We start from the raw sequence: 20,343 nt of genomic DNA on the forward strand, positions 1-20,343 counted from the left end.
GCTTACTATATTACCTTTTGGTATAACAGCAGCCAGAGACAAAGTATTGTATTGAAAAAAGTGCCGACTCACAGAATATACAGACAAAATTATGTACTGCTAACTAAACGGTGCGTTTTTACGTCCTTTAATAGAGTACAGACCGGGAGATCCTTGCCAGATGACCGTTAGAAACAGCAATGTCCCTGTGTCGCGCCAATTTACGAAGTCTAAAATCTGTGAGAACCTTTGGCTCAGTTTCGGTTTCACAGTCCAACTCTCCTATATCTCTAACGAAATCCTTCAAATCAGTCACGCATTATGATTGGCGAAGCACTGATTCCTGCAAATCTTTGATATTTCATCACCTGAAGAACAAGAGATTAGACGAAGCTCGCATGATTTTTGATAAAATCCAGATGCCAGGTGCGCATTTATACAATATGATGATCGTTGGTTATGCCCAAAATGAAAGGCTTGACGTTGCATTGAGCATGTTTGACGAAATGCCCGTTCGAGACTGTGTTTCTTGGAATTCGATGATAAAAGGGTGTTTAGATTGTGGGTGTTTAGGCATAGCAAGAAAGCTGTTCAACGAAATGCCTGAGAGGAGTGTTGTTTCTTGGACAACCATGGTAAATGGTTATCTTCGGTTTAGGCAAGTCGAGCTGGCTGAGGCGTTGTTTCATGAGATGCCAGCGAGGGACATTGCTGCCTGGAACTCGATGATTCATGGATATTTTAGTTTTGATAGAGTGGACGATGCCATGAACTTGTTTGAGAAGATGCCTCGTAGGAATGTGATATCGTGGACTTCAGTGATCTGTGGGCTTGACCAGTGTGGGAAGAGTGAGGAAGCCTTGATTCTTTTCAGGAAGATGATGGTTTCTGGCGTTGAGCCCACTTCCAGCACGCTCAGTAGTGTGTTGACTGCTAGTGCTAATGTGTTAGCTTTACAATTGGGTGTTCAGGTTCATGGTCAAGTAGTTAGGTTAGGTTACTGCTTCGATGAATTTATATCTGCTTCACTTATCTCTTTTTATGCAAACTGCCAGTATATAGAGGATGCTTGGAAGGTTTTCAATGAAAAATTGCATGAAAGTGTGGTGGTATGGACTGCTCTTTTAACAGGATATGGTTTGAATGCTAGACACGAAAATGCACTGATGGTTTTTGGGGAGATGATAAAAATGGGCATCCTTCCAAATCAATCTACATTTTGCAGTGCGCTGAATTCGTGTTGTGAATTGGAGGATCTCGATAAGGGTAAAGGAGTCCACACGACAACCATTAAGCTAGGCTTGGAAAATGATGTCTTCGTGGGTAATTCTCTTGTTGTAATGTACTCTGAACTTGGACATATAGATCTTGCTGCAGATATATTTAAGAGACTTGGGCACAAGAATGTTGTCTCATGGAACTCAATTATTGTTGGTTGTGCACAACATGGATGTGGCAAGTGGGCCCTGATATTCTTCACGCAAATGATACGTGCAGGTGTGGATCCAGATGAGATCACTTATACTGGGCTGCTTTCTGCTTGTAGCCATGCTGGGATGTTACAGAAAGGTAGATGCTTCTTTGAGTATGTTAGTAGATATAAACCGAATGAGGTGGAGCTCCGGCATTATGCTTGTATGGTGGACATCTTGTGCAGACTTGGGAAGTTGGAGGAAGCAGAGAAGTTAGTTCAGAATATGCCAATGAAAGCAACTGCCAATATATGGCTAGCTTTGCTTAGTGCTTGTAGGATATATTTGAACATACAAGTAGCTGAAAGAGCTGCAAAGAGCATTTTTGATTTGGAATCACATCGTGCTGCTGCTTATGTTTTACTGTCTAATCTGTATGCTTCTGCTGGTAGATGGAGAGATGCATCAAGGGTGAGAACGAAGATGAGAGCGGAAAGAATTGTCAAACAACGAGGGTGCAGTTGGATAACTTTCAAAGGAATAAGACATGAGTTTCTTTCTGGAGACAAGTCCCACCCTCTCAGTGATAAACTTTATGAGAAGGTGGACTGGCTGGGCGGGAAGCTGAAGGAATCTGGATATATTCCTGATCATAGGTTTGATCTGCATGATGTTGAAGGTGAGCAGAAGGAAGAAATGCTATCGTACCACAGTGAGAGGCTTGCTATTGCATTTGGGTTGATATGTACAGTGGACGGTACTACAATAACAGTGATGAAGAATCTTCGGGTGTGTGGGGATTGCCATTCTGCCATCAAGATTATAGCAAGGATTGTAGGGCGTGAGATTGTTTTAAGAGATTCTAGCCGCTTTCATCACTTCAGGGATGGTGTTTGTTCTTGCGGAGACTATTGGTAGTGCTGGTGCGTTTTTCTGAACCTTTAGACTTTTGCAGGGGCTCTTTGTGATGTTGGCATGAAAGGCATGACATCACATTTATTCAAAAGGCTTATAGTGCTCGCGATCATTTGAGCACTTGGAGCCCCTCGGCAACACAGAAATAAATCAATGATGCTTTAGCTGACCTCTACTGTTTTCTCAAGTTTCACGGCTGGTGTTCGGAATTGAAAGACTTCACCAGTCAGCCATGCTAGACCAACACATAAAGGAAAATTGCCTCACACTGGAAACACATAAAGGAAAATTGAAGTTAAAGTACATCAGACTGGAGAAACAGTAACAGTACTTTGGATGGTTCTCTACAAATGTTTCAAATGTATATCTTAATCAAATTAATTTTATAGCCCCCTTGGATTGCTATAATCATTGATTAGTGTCATTAGGATATTATGTGCTTGATATATATATATGGTGTAGTTGTTGTGGGAGGAAGGAGACATAAGAAAGTAATTAGCTTATTAGTGGTATGTTATAGGATAAGATAAAAATTTTAAAGTTTTTTTTATTGGAGTTAGTGTCCAAAAATTTGGAAAGTGTACCGATTTGGAATTTTCCCTTGAATATATGATGATTAACATATTTAATCGAGATTTAATTAATAATAAAAATAAACATTTACTAGCATATACTTATCCGAAATAGAGCAGAGTAATCCAAAAGATAAAAACAAATATAAACCAAACTTATGCAAATTCAAGATAAAGTACGTATGCGTTCCAGTACGTATGTTATGTTGTTTTCTTCAATCCCCGAATCCTGATGCCAATTTTTCCAAGACAGCGCATGATCTTCCTTTACTTGTTGGAATAATTTCTTTGCGTAGTTCATTGTCATCCTCATTTCCAACTTCAATTTGAATGCTTCAGAGAGTTTGATCATGTCCTCCTCACTAATGATGCCCTCATCAATTATTCTTTGCATCAACTCTTTTTCTACTTTTTCCGCCGTTTCGATTCTCGTTTCGACGTACGGATCCAAGGATTGCAAGATCTTCTCCATAACCATGATTTTGGAGTCGATTATGACGAGCTTTTTCAGTTGTTTGAGCTTTTTCTTCACAGAATTAACTGCTTTTTCTTCATCTTCTTTTCCCTTGGGAGAAGACACCTGCACCTGCATGCTCCTCAATTTGGTGCTCAACTCTTGCATAGTTTGCTCCTCCATAAATCAAATCCAATTCAGTTCAGCGACAATAGCTTGACTTTATATAAGATGGATACATACAGAGTTTTATATTCTAAACAAGTCCTAGTCCTATAACGAGTCTGTCTTCTGTCTAGAGGAAGAGTCCTCTTCTAATACAATTTTAAGAATACCAAGTCTATATGCCATACGCCTGCTCATGTCTCCTCTTCTAAAACAACTTATTGATCAATTTTCTTAAGGATCCGTTTGTCTCCCCCAAATCCCAGACACTGTGTGGATAGGTACAGAGGAGTTGATCTTCTTCATTTTTTCAATACCTGAATTAAATTCTCTGATACGAAACATGGGAATTCATTACAAATTTATTTACATTCTGAGAAATTTTGATTTAACGAGGTTACAGGGTCACTGTATAGTGACTAGTCAGAGAGCCCATGCTTAAAAAACAGAAAGCCCCATAACCAGTAACAATTCCGAATAGAGGGGACAATCGTTTCTTGCTCGATCGATCAGAATACTTTTTCTTGGTTGTGAGGCTCCATCAAGTCAGCAATCCAGTGGTGCTGGTATCGTCAGTTTTGGTAATTTATTTAATGCTTTGTATTTTCCGGACAATTATTTAGTAGGATTGTTTGTTTTTGTTTAAGCTTTAGGGTTTAAGATGGGTTTAGGTTGTAGGTCATGTTTGTGGGGCTCGTTTCATCTACCATTTACTGCTAAGGGTTAGGTTACGATGGAGTTTGTCCATGAAGTCGAAGAAGGGAGACAGACAGAATCGATAAAATACTAGATGAATTTGAGAAATTGAAGGCGGATAGATATGAGGGAAGGATTTAAAATTGAATGATGGTGTAGAAAATGACCACGATGGCACAATCCAGAGCCAGCCAGCCTCCCCTCTCCACCATCTCGGCCAAATGACAGTTCACAGCCGACAGTTCACAGCCCACCTTCCTGGAAAAAGCCCACCTTCCTGGAAAAAGCTGGACAATGAGTTAAAGACCTGGGCAAGCTTATAAACTAAACACCGAGCCCCTCAACAATCGATGTGGGATTTTTATCCCTTTAACACCTTTTAAAGGATGGATTTTCTGATTTGGATGATGTTGAAACTTCTGAAAGAAAGTGTGGGACTGGAGAAGAGGATCAACCAAAGGGAAAATGAAATGAAGTTTTGGACTGGAGAGGAGAGTTAACCAATTGGAACGTGAGGAAGAAGTTGATTGCCTGAAGCGGAAAGAAGAGTTGAAGAAAAAGATCAAATGATTATGATCATCATTATATTGAACTGCGGGGATGTTGCATTGATCATGATATTGATAAATCAGAAAAGTTTAACTGACTGAGAATTTAATTTTTTGGGTGCTTAATTTTCTTATTCTCTATAGACTAATTTGAATTATTAGAGTAACTGATCTTTTGTGGAGAGGCATAATTTTCATGCCTTTGTGGGAGGAGACATAAGACAGTAATTAGTCTACTAAGTTTTTGTTTTTTTTGATTGGACATACCTAATCGAGATTTAATTAATACAACATATCTAATCGAAATTTAATTAATAATAAAATAAACATTTACTAGCACCCGAAATAGAGCAGAGTAGAGTAACATTGATGATGCTTAAAAAGCCGAAATAGAGCAGAGTAACATTGATGAAATTGGGGGTTCTAATAATCAATCCACACTAGTAAAGAGTGACCAAATTTGTCCAAAAGATAAAAACACTGACCAAACTTGTGCAAATTCCAATTCCGAAAGCTACTTCAATCCTGATGATCCCCGAAATTAAAGGCTGCTTCAATCCCCGAATTATGAAGCCAATTTTTCAAAGACAGCTCAAGATCTTCCTTTACTTGTTGGAATAATTTCTTTACGTAGTTCATTGTCATCCTCAATTCCAACTTCAATTTGAATGCTTCGGAGAGTTTGATCATGTCCTCCTCACTAATGATGCCCTCATCACTTATTCTTTGCATCAACTCTTCTTCTACTTTTTTCGCCCTTTCGATTCTTGTTTTGACATTCGGAAGCAAGGATTCCATGATCTTCTCCAATATCTCGATTTTGTAGTCGAATTTGACGAGCTTTTCCAGTTGTTTGATCTTGTTCGTCACAGAATTAGGATCTTCTTTTCCTTTTCCCTTCGGAAAAGACACCTGCATGCTGCTCAACATGCTCGTCAATCTGATGCTCACCTCTTCCATATTTTTCTCCTCCATAAATCAAAGCCAATTCAGCAGTTGAGCGATAATAGCTTGACTTGAGGCTTGACTTTATATAAGATGGATACATACAGAGTTTTATATCCTAAACAAGTCCTAGTCGTAAGTTAAATCATAATTAATAACAAAGTATAGAGGAAGAGTTCTCTTCTAATACCAAAAAAAACTACTTGATTAATAATCCAGTCTCTAATTACCCACGTTATAACAGATCAAACACCAAACAAAGACATCAAAATACAAGGCAAAAAAACAAAAGAATTCTACTTGAGTGATGTGATTAGAATTTTACTCATATTTGTACTCTTTACTTATCATTATGAATCATGAGGGATTGGGAAATCCGATTGAAATTTGAATTGAGGATAGAATCCAAACACTACCTGAATTAAAATTCTCTCATACCAAACATGGGAATTCATTACAAATTTATTTACATTCTGAGAAATTTTGATTAACGAGGTTATAGAGGGCCACTGTATAGTCACTACTACTAGTCAGTTTGGTATAGAGCCCATGAAGCCCATAACCAGTAACAATTCTGAATAGAGGGGATTTGGACAGTCAGTCGTTTCTTGCTCGATCAGACTACTGCTTTTTTCATGGGGTGGGGGTGAGGCTCCATCAAGTCAGCAATCCAGTGGCGCCGGTATTGTTAGTTTTGGTAATTTATTTATGCTTTATAATTTTCGGACAATTATTTAGTAGGATTGTTTGTTTTCATTTAAGCATTAGGGTTTAAGATGGGGTTTAGGTTTTAGTCTACTTACTGCTAAGGATTAGGTTATGGTGGAGGTTTTTGTTGTGGGCATGTTAGTGTGGTTGCAAGAGTTGTTGCTTATATTACCGTAGGTTTAATATTGTGATAGGAACCTGGTTCTTTATTGTGTGTAACCCGTGGCTTTACTTTGTATTACTAAAGATTGGATTAGTGTGGTGATTAATTGATACAGTTCACGTGTCCTATTTCTATTAGTCATCATAGCTTAATTAAGTCGGTTACTTAGTTTGTTACATAAGAATAGGGCAGTGTTCTGTAATGGCAGTTTGATATTGAATGAAATGAGAATCCTTCTCTCTGTGTTTTCCTCTTATGTTCTGCTCTGTAAATCTTCTCCAAGTTTCTTTCACCATCACCATTGCTAGGTCAAGGGAGAAAGGGGCCTATCATATTGTAGTGTTGAAGTGCATTATATGTGGTTGTATCTTTAAAGCCTACCAAGTGTTTGATCTTTTGTTCTTGAAACTATGCTTCAACTAATGTATCTGCACAACTACCTCTGATGTACGTATTATCTTCACTCCAAGTTTACTTCCACAACTTCTTGTAATTTGACTTTTGCACAAATTTGTACTCATTAGCATAATAAGTAATATCAAGATGAATTATGGGAGATTTCTTAATTTGATTTGATTTCCACGCGTATGTGCCGCAGAAACCGGTTAGGAAGACCAACACAGAATCAACAAACTAATAAACCGACTTTGTGGATGGTTTTGTGGATGATTTTATGAAAAATTGCTAATATCATGATGATTTTGTGGATGGTTTGGTCCACAAAAGTTACTTTCTCCGAAGAAAATGTAGTAGATGAAATTATTCTTTTTACATGGGCACTGTCAATTGGTTGTTGGTTGATTTCTGAGAGTTCATGAGGCCTGTACATTTTGATCTGGGACTTAATTCTGCTGTTGGGACGCTTAAAAATAGTGAAATGTTGCATTTTTGGTTTGGATGCTACCAAGGTAAACCAAAATATTGTTAAACCAAATACAAGCGGTTTCTATGGATTGAGCAGCTAAACCAATTTATAATCGGCAAATTCTTACAAACCTGATTGATAAAAACTCTTCCAAATACAATCTCTAGAAAACAAAATCATCCAAAACAAAAAATTATAGGTCACAGATTTCATTCCTAAAAAAAGAGTAAATATTCGTACTCAAGCTCATTCATCCTCCTGGCTACGTAACCTGGCAAGTTTGTTTGTTACAACAATGTCAAGCTGTGCAGCTCGCTCAACGATCTCTTTTCTCTTCCTAGTTGATACATCATGTGCAATCTCAGCACAATAGGTTCTGCACAGAAAATTAGTCATGAGCATACAAAAAGAAGGACTAAAATATCATATGGACGTAAACGCATAGGATTACGATATTTTTACCTGTTGTGCATCATCAATAATTCAAGCTCTTTGGAATTGTGCACAACAAATTTCTTGAACCCATTTGGAAGATAATGGCGGGTCTTCTTGTCTGAACCATATCCAATATTGGGCATCAATGTGCATCCCTTAAACTTTCTACGGACACGAGAATCAATACCCTTTGGCCTCCGCCAGTTTTCCTGACATAAAAGTAAACAAGGCATGGCAAAACATGTTAACCCCATAGTCTAGTACAAGTTGAAATGGAGCATTTAAATTTATTTCGTAAAAAAAATTAAAGGACAATGAAAAAATCGAGATGAATTAGATTGAGAGATGGCAATGGTCCATTTAACAAAAAATACCAAAGATCAAACAGTAATCAACAAGAACACAACGCTAAACAATAACAAATTGGGATCAGATAAAAGGTCAATTCTTTCACCACCTTCCAACCAAGTTAGAAGTAAGACTGGGTGTCAATAAAGAAATCATCATATCCCTTCTAAGGACATCGGATCAAGCAAACAACAAACAACAAGATTTAAAAGGACAAAAAGCTTGAGCTTTTTATTACCATTTAACACAATACTTATTATGACAACTTTAAAAACCTTCCAACAATTACAAAAGGCAGAAGTTTAAGATGCTTCACAATCATTTTGCAACCTCAGCCGAAAGATGGTGATATTTTATAAATAATCACAGTAAATCAGAATCTATGAACAGATTGCATCACTGGTTGCAAAGAAAGGACAAGATAGGATGAAAAAATAAAAAATCTTTCTATTGTTTTGCTAAGGTAGAATTAAGAATCAGTGAAAACTTTATTGCTGGCAAACTTGGGAAAAAAAGCAGTATGCCAGAGATCAGATGGTAGTGCATGTTTGTTGATCATAATTCAACATCAGGTCTTATGGATAAGTATCATCACACCTCCTTGCATAAACATTTGAAACTAAATTTAAGAAAAAAAATTAACTAAAGAAAATAAAATCAAAGAATCTATTTAACATTTCAATACAATGCATACCGTACAAATTTGCTATAAGAAAAAAAGGAACAAGATCAGATAGTCGATCGCTTAATCACCATATTGTATCAACAGAAGCAAGTGAGACTGGGTGTCAAAATACTATCATCACAACTGGTATTTCAATAAAATAAAACAATACTTCCAGCTAACACGTCTTACAAAAGAACCAAGGAGCAGGAAACGTTCGTATTCAAAATCAAATGTATCGGTTCTGATAAAAAAATTTTGTCAGGAATCAGATAGAACGTCAATCACCATATTGCAACAGGAGAAGCAAATAAGCCTGGGGCGACAATACCTATCATCATTTCCCTCAACAGTCCACTATTAAAGCGCATATCATTTTGACTGAACTTGCACATACGTAAGGCTTGATATTTATAAATATACCTTGACAGAGATCTTCCGGTCGCTCTGGGGCCTCTTGAATTTCTTCACCCGCTTTTTTACGATCTTCTTGGACAGCAACGGCGCCGCCATTTTTAACTTACCTCCTGCAATGAATTTACGATTTATGTATGTAAATAAAATCAAATACAATAACACAGATTTGCGACCAGTGAGGGGGAGGCTTACGGTGAATTAGGCTTCTCGCCGCACAGTCAGTCCTAGGTCCTAACGGTGTTTGGGTGGAGCTGTATATAAGCAAGAGCCCTCTCACGATCTAGGGTTTTGCAATTCACAAATACCGGCCCAGCTCAGGAAAAATTTGAGCCTGGTTCATTGGGCCGGCCCTAGCCGAGCCTACCTTTCTGCTTAGGTCGGGCCTGAGAAAACTCGGGGCCTAAAATTGTTTACATCACTAGTTATGTCACTTTTTTCTACCGTTGAAACGTCAGCACTAGACTCTGATGTAATCATATGATTAGGGGATTCTTGGAAAGTCTCGGTGTTAATGCGACCAAACTTTTGATATTTTAAGTGATATTATGACAATGTAATATGTTATAGATATCCTACAATAAGATATTTTTGTCTAGCATATCTACTTATCATCATATCTATTAACATATACATTATTGACAAAATTGTCTGTCAAACGAAGTCATAATATAATGTGTGTAAATGGGTCGGGACGAGCCATGCAAATGACCCTAAAATTAAGGCTCTAGCCCTACTCATTTAGCAAACAAGTTGAATATCTTAGGACAAATTAACGAGCCTCCATATTAAATGAGCTCAAAATTAGACCCTAACTTGACTCGTTTATAAACGAATTGAGCTTGAGTTGAGGCTCTATAGAGATACCCTCGAGCTACTTGCAAGCGACGATGTTCATTTACACCCCTAATTCCCCTAGTACCAAAACTTCATCAACTTTCTTGTTTATGCTATTATTATCACTATTTAAAAGTTACAATTAATTAAACTAACAAACGTTGGTAAATTTTACTTTAAACAATATTTTTTTTGCTCAATTCTTAATTTTGACATTTTCTAATGGTGAATGTGTGCTAGGAGACAAAATTAATTAATTTTTTGTAAAGTAGTTTGATTGGAACTTATTTTCTCTTGCAACCCTATAAATTAAAAATAATTAAATTTCTCAAAAACAAATAGTTTTCAGGTCAAACCCCCCGAAAGAGCCCCCCAATCATTAGGGAGCCATTTTACACGCGCTTAAAATTAGAGGATGTGTATCTCACTGCCCACATGCATGTGGCAACGCGTCATGCTGAGCTGTTCTTCATCCACGTGGCAATCTTCTAGCGGCCAGGTTCGGAAAAAGAAGAACCGATCTCAGCCGTCCGTTTCTTCCCCTGGAAGCAAACATCACCACTTTCTTGACCGTTCGTGGACGTTTAGAGAGAGTAAAAAAAACTAGTCTAGAGAGTAGAGAGACGAGACTCATTGGTCTTTCGTCGTTGTATGTTCTTTATAGAGAGAGAAAATACGAAATTTAGAGAGCGTGTTTGGTCTGCTCCACGGGTAGGAATTCTCTCTAAATTCACTGGTTTTCTGAGCTGATTTTGGGATCATTCTCTGTTTCTTGTTCTATGCATCCTTTTTTGGTTATGGTTTCTGTGTTTGTTTATTGGTTGAGTTGGTGATAGTTGGAACTGTATAACTGTCTTCTTCAGCTGGTCATTGCTAGGGTTTATATGATTGCGGTGGATTTTTTTTTGTTGTTTTTCATTTCTATTGCGCAATTGTGCTGTGTTGATTGAATTCTGGTTGACTTCTTCCAATTCAAATACTCGATTGACTTTGGTTATCTTCAAAAACTGTGATAGTCAATTATATATTTTCGATTCCTTCAGTTTATATCCCTGGAGCAGAAATATATAAGTGGTTGATTAGTGATTGGATCCACAATTTCTTTGTTTCAGTGAATTTTGGTTTGATCGATAGGAATACAATTTAAGTTTATTTTTTAAGGATTTATTTTGCATGTCATTTACACAATCTTTATAATTTAATCAATGACTTCATAGCCGTTGTCTGTTAATATATCTAAGCGTTCTATTGGTATTTAAAATAGTTTTCAAATTGGTGCCTATGCAAACTGTTCTGTTATTTTTGACATGCATGTAGTATATCTTATTGTATAGGTATGCCAATAAGTTTGTGTAGAAGATATATGGAAACGAATGGGATATCACGCAGTGCTATATCAGCTTGTGCCAATTTAGATAATATTTCTGCTTGCTTTTAAATCCTTAGTTGGAGCCTTGGAGGTTGAATTAATTTCCAAATTAACAAGTTCAAAAAGTATGAGATGTCACTTCAAATCCAGAAACATTTTCTATCAATATACTGTTCTTATAAGACAAATATACTGAAAATTTATATGTGAGAAATAATAAAGACGGCGATGGATCTGAGGTATCACTGTTTCCTTGAATGTCAGCTACATCTGCTTATGCCATTTATGTGCATTATGTAAAAGATATGTTCCCTTTGTAACCCTTGGTTTGAAGTTCAAATCTTTTTGAAATGAGTGCATCGGAAAGCTATGAGGTATTGGCACCTTTCTTTTATTTCCAAAATATAATCTCTCTCTCAAAGAAATTTTTTTATCGTACCCTTAATACATAAACTATGGTTATTCAGTGGTCAGTGACACTATTATTTTATCAGTTTGCATATTCTGATGGTAATAATAGCATTAAGATCTACTTTCTCATTTTCTAATGCAGATGGTCTATGAGAGTGTTATCTTAGTTCGCAATCTTTCTTAACCTTCTTACTTCTTGGTATTCGATGTTCTGCCATTTGTTCATCTACTTGTTGCTTTCCTTATATGTGGCTGAATCTTATTGTTTTTGGAATCTGTGTTCTGTACTGTGACTTCAGTTCTGATACCATAAAGGTTTTGAGAACTTGGCATTTGTTGCTGTCTTCTCCCTCGCTCTAAAGTCTAAATCCTTGCCTTGAAAAATGCGCTTGGATATTGAACTGCAATAAATTTATGTTGCATGAATGTGTCATTTAATTTATATTTTTTCTCATATATTCTCCTAATTATAACTAATTTTGATGTGTTTCTCCTCTTGTTTTACGGCAGCCTCTGCTGCTGCTTTGACTTTTTTAAAGGGGTTTTGTTTCCCCACTGATGTTCCCAAACAGAGACTGTGGTACATATCACAAGTGCAGATCAAATGCCATCACCAAAAATGAAGACCAAAATAAGTGTGGGCTCTTTAAGAGAAAAAAATTGTCTTCATGTGTGTCAGACGTCGAGTATGATATCCAAAAAATCATGTCCGCATGTCAAGGTTACTCAACAAGCAACGGAATTTGACACATGTATTCTGAACTGTCAAACGGGTAAGTCAATAATCTTAACTCTTAAGAAGACTTTTTTATATCTCAGATGATCATTTGACAATTATATTTTTTAATCGTCTCAAGTTATCATTAAGATCTTGATATGTCACTTTCCACGTAGATCAGATCCATAAATGTGGTAAAGTATTTACTTTAAAAAGATAAAAGCAAGTTTTATATGTCAAATATACTAAATTACTAATAAGGTGAACAGTGTCATGGAATTGATGGAGATATTTGGAAAGTGAAACCACGTATCTGGTGCATTTTATTGTGCATTTCAAAATTGACGGTGTTTTGGCAATTAGAACAAGTCTTGTGTCTACCTAGTTTTTAGGAGGAGCTTGCTCAGCGAAGCTGGATGAACTTCATTTATCAACTCTTGGAGGATGAACATCAAATTTGATTAAGCTAGAGCAAGACCCAAACATAGCTTTTAATTGTCGAAATCCTCACTATTGGCATTTATAGTTGCTACATGGCAACTTGCTTATATCGTAGTTAAATTTTCAAGGCTTTTGGTCTCAAATAGATGAAAATAAATTTTTTTAGACTTCCTCCTTTGTTAAGAAGAGAAGTGGCATTTTTGGAATATAGAGAGGAAATCTATTGCCTTCAGGACTCTTTAGTGGGTAAATGTTTCTGACAAATGTTCTCTTGATATTGAATTCCACACTGACTATATTTGTAATCAGTTTTATTTCCAATATTACGTCTCTAAAAAGAATGTGATCACAATCTTCCTTCTCTTCTTTTGAGGAAAGAGTAAATTAAGATTGATGCAATGATACATATATGTCCTGTATCAAATGGTATACAATAAAATGCTTCCAGAAACTATTAAAGGAACATGTATAATTTATTACACATTAGTTATGCAGATAATGCTGCATGTTTGTATTAAATTATTTTCCTTATCCACTTCATAATGATTCTTGCTAGTTTCGTTGAGCATGGAAGTATCCACTGAAGATATTGACAGTGATGGAGCCATTGGCCGGTATGAATTCCCAGATGAGCAAAACTCTTGGTTTCAGTGGCAGCCTTTAACTCTTCTGGATTCTTCAACTGTTGGCAAAGTGGTGAATATTTACCTTTTTTGTCTCCGCTGTTGTAACTATGATGTTTTTTTTGCAAGCTCTTCTGTGATATCATGCCTTACCTTGCCATCAAATGCTGTATGTGCTTGAAAGATGTTTGTGGTGTACTCTGTTTCTGAGATGCTTCATTTTAGTAGTAATTGGCATGGATTTGTCTCATGCAGGAACTCGTTTACATTTGGAAATCCCTTGTGAATATCCAACGCAATTACAATACATTCCATTCACATCTTTTTATCTAAATATATTTCTTGATAAAATTTTATGCAACATTGGAGCTTTATGGTGTGCTTCTGTAAAGGTGGAGTTATTGAGATGGCAGCTGATAACACCCCCCCCCCCAGATCTGATCCCTAGATGTTCTATGTTTTTATAGTATAATCTTAGTTTGTTTTGTATGGTGCTCTTTACTATATCTGTTGCTGTGCACCAATAATGTTTTATGTTGCAGGATTCTATATCCACTTGCATGTCAAACCTGGAGACAATTTTTTCCCCTTTTATGGTACCGACTGATCTCCATAGTGCCCCGACTATTGAAAATGATGCAGGTAACAGATCTGTTGATATTAGTTACTTTAAAAAAATCCATTAAGAGCGTAATTTGTGGGGATCACCTAAACCTGGTTGTCATTTCTGGAGAAAAACCATGCTAGGGAACTTGTCTCTCTACATAATATTTTTCTTGTTATAAATAAAAAATGAAACAACCCGACAGGTTATTGACATAGTAGCAGTGCCCACGAGATTAACGAAGGATAGAAAAATGAAAACTGATCGCTAAGAATGCCATCACTTTTTTACTCTGCTAATTGCTTGCACCTGGTCAAATTTAATTGAGATTGAATTTCTGTGTAGGGGGAAGTCCTTGCAGATATGTTATGATAAAAATAGTTTTTTTTTCAGCTTTGAGAGTATTTGTAACTCTAGAAATACTGTTTGTAAAACATGAAGACTTTTAATGTACTCATTGGTTGCCAGATCTTTAACCTGTCTTCTGAGACAAAGAACTATTATTTTCACTCTCTTTAACTAAAGAACATGAAATGCAATCTGCCCTTCCCTGCCAACAGCCTCCTTTGGTCAAGTCATATGCTTTGGTTATGTCTATAAACTTTAATTCTATCAGAAATTAGTTCGCAGAAATTACAGAGCTGTCTAGAATTTTGCATGCTATTGCCTAGTCACTAATCTGTTATAGTTTCTTCTCTCTTTATTTTGGTAGGTGGCAACAATAATTTTGACGTACCAGGGTTGGGAGATGGGGAAAGCGATGATAACAAAAGGTCATGTGCTTATCAGACTTGTAATGTATCAGATTTCTTTATTTCTGATATGTTTGTTGCGGGCTTACCCCTTGTGGGGAATTCTCTCGATGCTGATATGAACGAGGCTGGTCTCTTTCCTGATTATAATTGTACCGCGCCAAATATGTTATTTGATGTGTCCGAGGAGTACATGATACTACCTTTCCTTGAGGAGACTGCCAGAATGAATGGCTCCAATAATGTAAAATTAGATGGGGTCAACATGATGGAGCCTGATAATTCTAACTTATATCTAGCAACTGATCAGACAAGATCCTGCAATCTGGGATCTGATGATAACTATGACTCAGAGCAAGGTGAAGACTTTGATCCGCAGTTGTTTCTCAAAAATCTGCCCGAACTATCGGATGTGGTGTCAAATTTTCTTCCGGCTACTTTACCAAAGGACCCTTGGAAGAGGAGGCCCATAACCCTGGTACTTGATTTGGATGGTAAGAGAAATTTTATTATGGTATGAGTTCGCCAATGGTTGCATATTATTCCATCTTCATCTAGTTGGCATCTCTCATTTTTCAAGTGAAATTAAATGGATGTTTACCTTTCATTTTGAATCTTTGATCTTTGCTTCTGCCGTTCTTTTCTTTCTTGTAAAGACATTGAATTATCTCACGTGCTTCAAGGATAAGATATGTAACAGACTCTCCTCTTAAGCATATAATTGTGTTCTTTTAAGTAAAAAAAACCAGTGAGGGAATTTGAGTGTTGGTTAGTGATCAAAATTTTCACTCCCAAGGAAATGCTATGGGTCATGTTAGCTCTTTGCTTAGATTTTGACTGTTTGCATCTGCAGTGTCACACAGCTCATGACACATAGAACATCTTAACGCTTGCTTGATGATGTCTTTTATAGTTTCATGAATTTATATATTAGTTTTTATTGTTCAGGTTTGTGTTTTGCGGCTGTCAATATCTTTAAAATTCTAAAAGCATTTCACAAACTTGTTTAGTGGAAAAGTTTTATCTGGATAAGAACTTAAGAAGCAGCCCTAATGTGGAATATGAAGGCAAACATCGAGTTATTTAGGAAGGGTTACTTAGGAGAAAGCAATAGTTGCATTGGAAAAATTGAAGATGTTTCTTATGTTCCTGATCAAATTACTGCACAAGAAGTTTGTAAACAAGTTTTTCCTTTGAATCTATAGGATCTATATTTGAGATAAGGATATTAGTCATAAAATCAAAATCTCTGCCTTCTTTCTGTGCAGAAACACTTGTTCATTCTACATTGGAACATCGTGATGATGCGGACTTCACCTTTACGGTTTTCTTCAACATGAAAGAGCATACTGTATATGTCAAAAAACGGCCTCATCTCCAGACATTCCTGCAGAGAGTTGCAGAGATGTTTGAAATCATTATATTTACAGCTAGCCAAAGCATTTATGCAGAACAGCTTCTCGATATAATTGATCCAGAGAAAAAGTTTATATCAAGGAGGGTGTATCGTGAATCATGCATTTTTTCGGATGGAACTTACACTAAAGATTTGACAGTGTTAGATGTTGATCTTGCAAAAGTTGCAATAATTGATAATTCTCCACAGGTATTAATTCCTGCCATCTTTTTAATCTTTGCTGGTAGTCTATTATGTGTCATGCATTATGGTTTCATAGTTTTTTTGGTCTCAATTCAGATCTTAAACTTATGTGAAAGCACTGTATATAGACAAAGATGAATTTTAGTGGTTTTTCCATGTTGGACAAAAAAAGAGTGGCACAGTTTACTTTTTTTATTTGGATTGTTGGAGTTAATGCATTAAAACCTGCAGCATGGAAATCACTATAGCTAGTCTGATAAACCTTTCCAGACTTAAAATAGTCCATTAGGTTTAAGACTAGGACATGCTGAGCTTCTTTGGCACTTTCTCCTCGACTCCACCATAAGTCTATTCCACAGGAAAAGAGAACCAATACAGGGACTTTGTTTTCTAAAGAGAGTGAAATGAGTGAGAATTTCCTTCGCAAAAAAATTCGCTGCTTATCAAGACGTGTGGAGAGGATAATGCATTGCCCATCCAATAATTTTAAAAAGGACTGGTGAAAAAGAAATTTTCTCTATTTCGATCATTCCTATTTGTTTATGCCTTAATCTTTTTTATGAATATTTCAGGTTTTCAGGCTGCAAGTAAATAACGGAATCCCTATTAAAAGTTGGTTTGATGATCCATCAGATTGTGCTCTAATTTCATTACTTCCTTTCTTAGAGACGCTGGTTGATGCTGATGATGTCCGCCCTATCATTGCCAAGAAATTCGGTAACAAGGAATAAGAGTCTTTTGCCTTTCCTCAGTAGCTTGAATATAGCGCCTTGCCCCTTCAGTTTATCTTTAAACGTAATTTGGCCTTTAATTTATGTTTTCAATTATGTTGTCTTTGGGTTTTGAGGTAGTTAACCATCGATAAATGTCATTTATGGTATTGTTGAGTCAGCTCTGGTTCTAGTTCTATTTTCCCCTTCAGCTGACAACTCCATGGAGTTCTTTGTCCAATTTTTACAGAAGGTAGTCACAGATGCCCTTTTATTTTTCTTGTACAGTAGAATTTGCAGTCATCTTCATAAGGGGTGTATATTAATCTTGTGAAATATAGTTTGCAGAAATAAGTGCACTTTTTCATTTTGGACTTTCATAGTTGTCAGTACCATTCTATTAGTTTTTCATACGATAGCTATTCAAACTTCGGAATGCTTAAATTTGAAAAACTATAGTATGAGCTTAAAAGCAAGTAGGAATTACTCCCAACCTTCTTGCTTGCTTAAATTTTTTGGCATTGTGTGAAGCTTCCTTCATTATTTCATTATTTATATATGTATGCCCATATGTACACAGGTGGATAAATTGTGGATTTACAGAAGCAACTTTGAAGTATTCATAAATACTTTGTAACGAGCTTGGAGGAAATTAGATTGAACACTCTTAGTGATGTTCCAAAGTATGATAAATATGAAGAAAGTGGGGCCGTTGTATTTTGCCTTTTGAAAATTCAAATCCTTACATGCTGTTTAGCCTGAAAATATAATCAAAAATTGAAATTTGAATTACTTGGAAAAATGGGGTTGATTAATGAACCGAAGGGGTGCATGAGTTCAAACAACTCATGGCAAAAATAAACAAACAAACGAGGCATCAAGTGCTCTCATATTTATATCATTTGTCTCATATGCCAATGGTAAGTTTATTTGACAAATACTGACCCCATAGAGGATTCAGTGCTCCCAGAAGGTTCTCATGTTCCTTTCACTCCTTTTTTTTTATTTGAAAGCATATTAATAGAAGAATTAGGGCAACCAGTTTTTATGTGTTCCTTGATGAGATGCATGGAGGACCTAACTTTTCTCTCTGCATATCTAAGTCAAGCCCATCAACTTTTGAGCAGCCTCCCAATTCCTTCTTGGTAAACTATAATTCCCTCTGTGAGGTTATTGGATATTGTTTAGTATGATTTAAAGTTAACTCTGCAACATTGTTTGACACTTTTGGTTCTTATTCAAATGATGCCTTTCCTAGCATTCCAACATTATTTGTCACATTTTATTTTCTGTGTTAGCCTTCTTAAAATGATCGAAAGTGCTTCTCTCCTCTATCATTGCACTTTCCACACACACACACACACACTTGTACTTTATAAGCTGGAATTATCTCATTCTGTCATATAACATGATTGGGCTGGATTACTTGATGAATGACTACAATTCTGAGTTATTATGGCTCAAGCTCGCAGGTTATTTTATGTAGTACAGATGGTTAAAATGGTTATTATCGTGTCACATAATCATCCCTAATGCGATGGAACTGCAATTGAGAAATTAACTATACATACTCCGTGGTAATTGGTGCCTAGAGTTTCCTATCACCATGGATCATATGCTAGGTGGTTAGATTTCTCTCATCATAATGCCTAGTTGAAATGCAGGATAGTCTACATGGCTTAGCTTTAAAAAGTTAGTTTCAACGATATGGGAAAACTAAGTTGAGCAGGGACTGTCATTGAGAAGAGGGTACATGTCTTCATTTAGAAAATCTGGAGAGATTGAGAGCATATCTTAAAGCATGCGATTTTTGCCTGAACACCAAGTGAAAGTTCTCATTGGGAGATATGATTTCATGTGACTGGTGATGGCAAAAATGCTACAGGATTCTTCCTACTGCCCATGCTGTGTTCAAATGAATTTTGATTCTATGCATAAGTTTGAGTTACTAGACCATTGAAGAGTTGGTAATTCAAAAGATCTGTATGGGAGCTACTCTGTCTGGCGGTTCTGCTAGTTCTGCAGGTCTTTATAGGATATCAGTTGTAAACTTGTAACAATTGGCCATCGCTGCCCTGTAATAACATCTTCTGAACATTTCAGTCTTCATATTTTTAATTTTGCATGCCTCATCTGCAGGTCATGCGAAGTGCATTACTAGATTATCTGCTAGTCGCGAAATCATAGGTACGTTGAGTTCTGCACTTATATTCTTCTTTCCTTTGCCGTTCTTGCTATTAAGACCTTCAATTTGTGACAAATTTCACATTCTGAATTCCAAAGCAAACTTGGGAACCAATTTGAATAGTATGTTCTGAATTGTAGATAAAAATATGTATCTTTAGACATTTCTTTCTAATCCTTTTTTATTCTCCTTCTATTCGATCTCTCAACTATTCTTAGTCTCTGTAAACAAAACAGGATACCCAGCCTGTGTAATGTTGCTATAATTTCTACATGGCTTGATATTCTATTGAGTAGCTTTCATTTTCCGAACACAGTTCGATGGCCAATTTCAGTCTACATATGTTATATTGTTCTTGCTTTCCATTCTTTCAATTTAGCAAGTGGATCCCAAGTAGAACTGCAGGGATATTTTGATGTCTTACAAATACATATATCTTTCTTTTTTTGTCATACGTAAGCCCATTCCCCCATTGCTTTTGTTGTTCATGCACAAGGGACCTCTCTACAAGAGGCTGATGATTTACCACTGATGTAGTTGGGTTCTTGTAGTCTGGAAAGACTTGTGATTAGCTTTCTTTTTTAAGGGATTTAATTTGATGGTTGTTTACTCAATACTATGAATAGTTTTCCTACTTTCTTCTTGTTAAAACTGCCCTTGCAGCAATCTGCGCACACATGAACACTTCGAACCCCCTTTTTTTTTATTGCTTAGACCTGTTGATGATGTTGACTTGTTGAGGTGGTTAAGGCACCCATTTGTTTTTCTTTTGCTGCATGAGCTTTGTTATTTGAGATTTTAAGTGAGGTA

General features: G+C 36.4%; 3 protein-coding genes, 3 non-coding genes and 1 pseudogene across 6 annotated transcripts; 2 read left to right on the forward strand and 5 right to left on the reverse strand.

Moving 5' to 3' along the window:
• The first annotated feature begins 79 nt into the window (after positions 1-79).
• Positions 80-2,919, forward strand: LOC120014300 (pentatricopeptide repeat-containing protein At5g46460, mitochondrial-like). Its single transcript, XM_038866219.1, has one exon. The coding sequence runs from the start codon at positions 180-182 to the stop codon at positions 2,307-2,309; it is 2,130 nt and encodes a 709-aa protein (XP_038722147.1). The 5' UTR covers positions 80-179; the 3' UTR covers positions 2,310-2,919.
• A 4,559-nt stretch (positions 2,920-7,478) lies between these two features.
• LOC120014315 (60S ribosomal protein L32-1) lies at positions 7,479-9,530 on the reverse strand. Its single transcript, XM_038866234.1, has 4 exons — positions 9,479-9,530; positions 9,293-9,396; positions 7,885-8,066; positions 7,479-7,798 (listed from the first exon to the last, which is right to left on the reverse strand). The coding sequence occupies exons 2-4, from the start codon at positions 9,380-9,382 to the stop codon at positions 7,669-7,671; spliced, it is 402 nt and encodes a 133-aa protein (XP_038722162.1). The 5' UTR covers positions 9,383-9,396; positions 9,479-9,530; the 3' UTR covers positions 7,479-7,668.
• LOC120015834 lies at positions 8,284-8,368 on the reverse strand (annotated as a pseudogene).
• LOC120015820 lies at positions 8,530-8,613 on the reverse strand. Its single transcript, XR_005471835.1, has one exon. It is a non-coding gene; the product is annotated as a small nucleolar RNA Z196/R39/R59 family (small nucleolar RNA).
• On the reverse strand, positions 8,730-8,807 carry LOC120015819. The gene has a single exon (XR_005471834.1). It is a non-coding gene; the product is annotated as a small nucleolar RNA Z195/SNORD33/SNORD32 family (small nucleolar RNA).
• On the reverse strand, positions 9,135-9,214 carry LOC120015831. The gene has a single exon (XR_005471843.1). It is a non-coding gene; the product is annotated as a small nucleolar RNA U31b (small nucleolar RNA).
• Positions 9,531-10,703: 1,173 nt separating the features above from the next.
• LOC120014303 (probable C-terminal domain small phosphatase) lies at positions 10,704-17,759 on the forward strand. The gene is made up of 7 exons (XM_038866224.1): positions 10,704-10,831; positions 12,411-12,673; positions 13,616-13,755; positions 14,225-14,324; positions 14,999-15,532; positions 16,307-16,644; positions 17,211-17,759. Exons 2-7 carry the CDS (start codon positions 12,505-12,507, stop codon positions 17,367-17,369), a joined length of 1,440 nt encoding a protein of 479 aa, XP_038722152.1. The 5' UTR covers positions 10,704-10,831; positions 12,411-12,504; the 3' UTR covers positions 17,370-17,759.
• Positions 17,760-20,343: the final 2,584 nt, after the last annotated feature.

Source organism: Tripterygium wilfordii, chromosome 14, assembly GCF_013401445.1.
Source record: "Tripterygium wilfordii isolate XIE 37 chromosome 14, ASM1340144v1, whole genome shotgun sequence".
Taxonomy (NCBI): Eukaryota; Viridiplantae; Streptophyta; class Magnoliopsida; order Celastrales; family Celastraceae; genus Tripterygium; species Tripterygium wilfordii.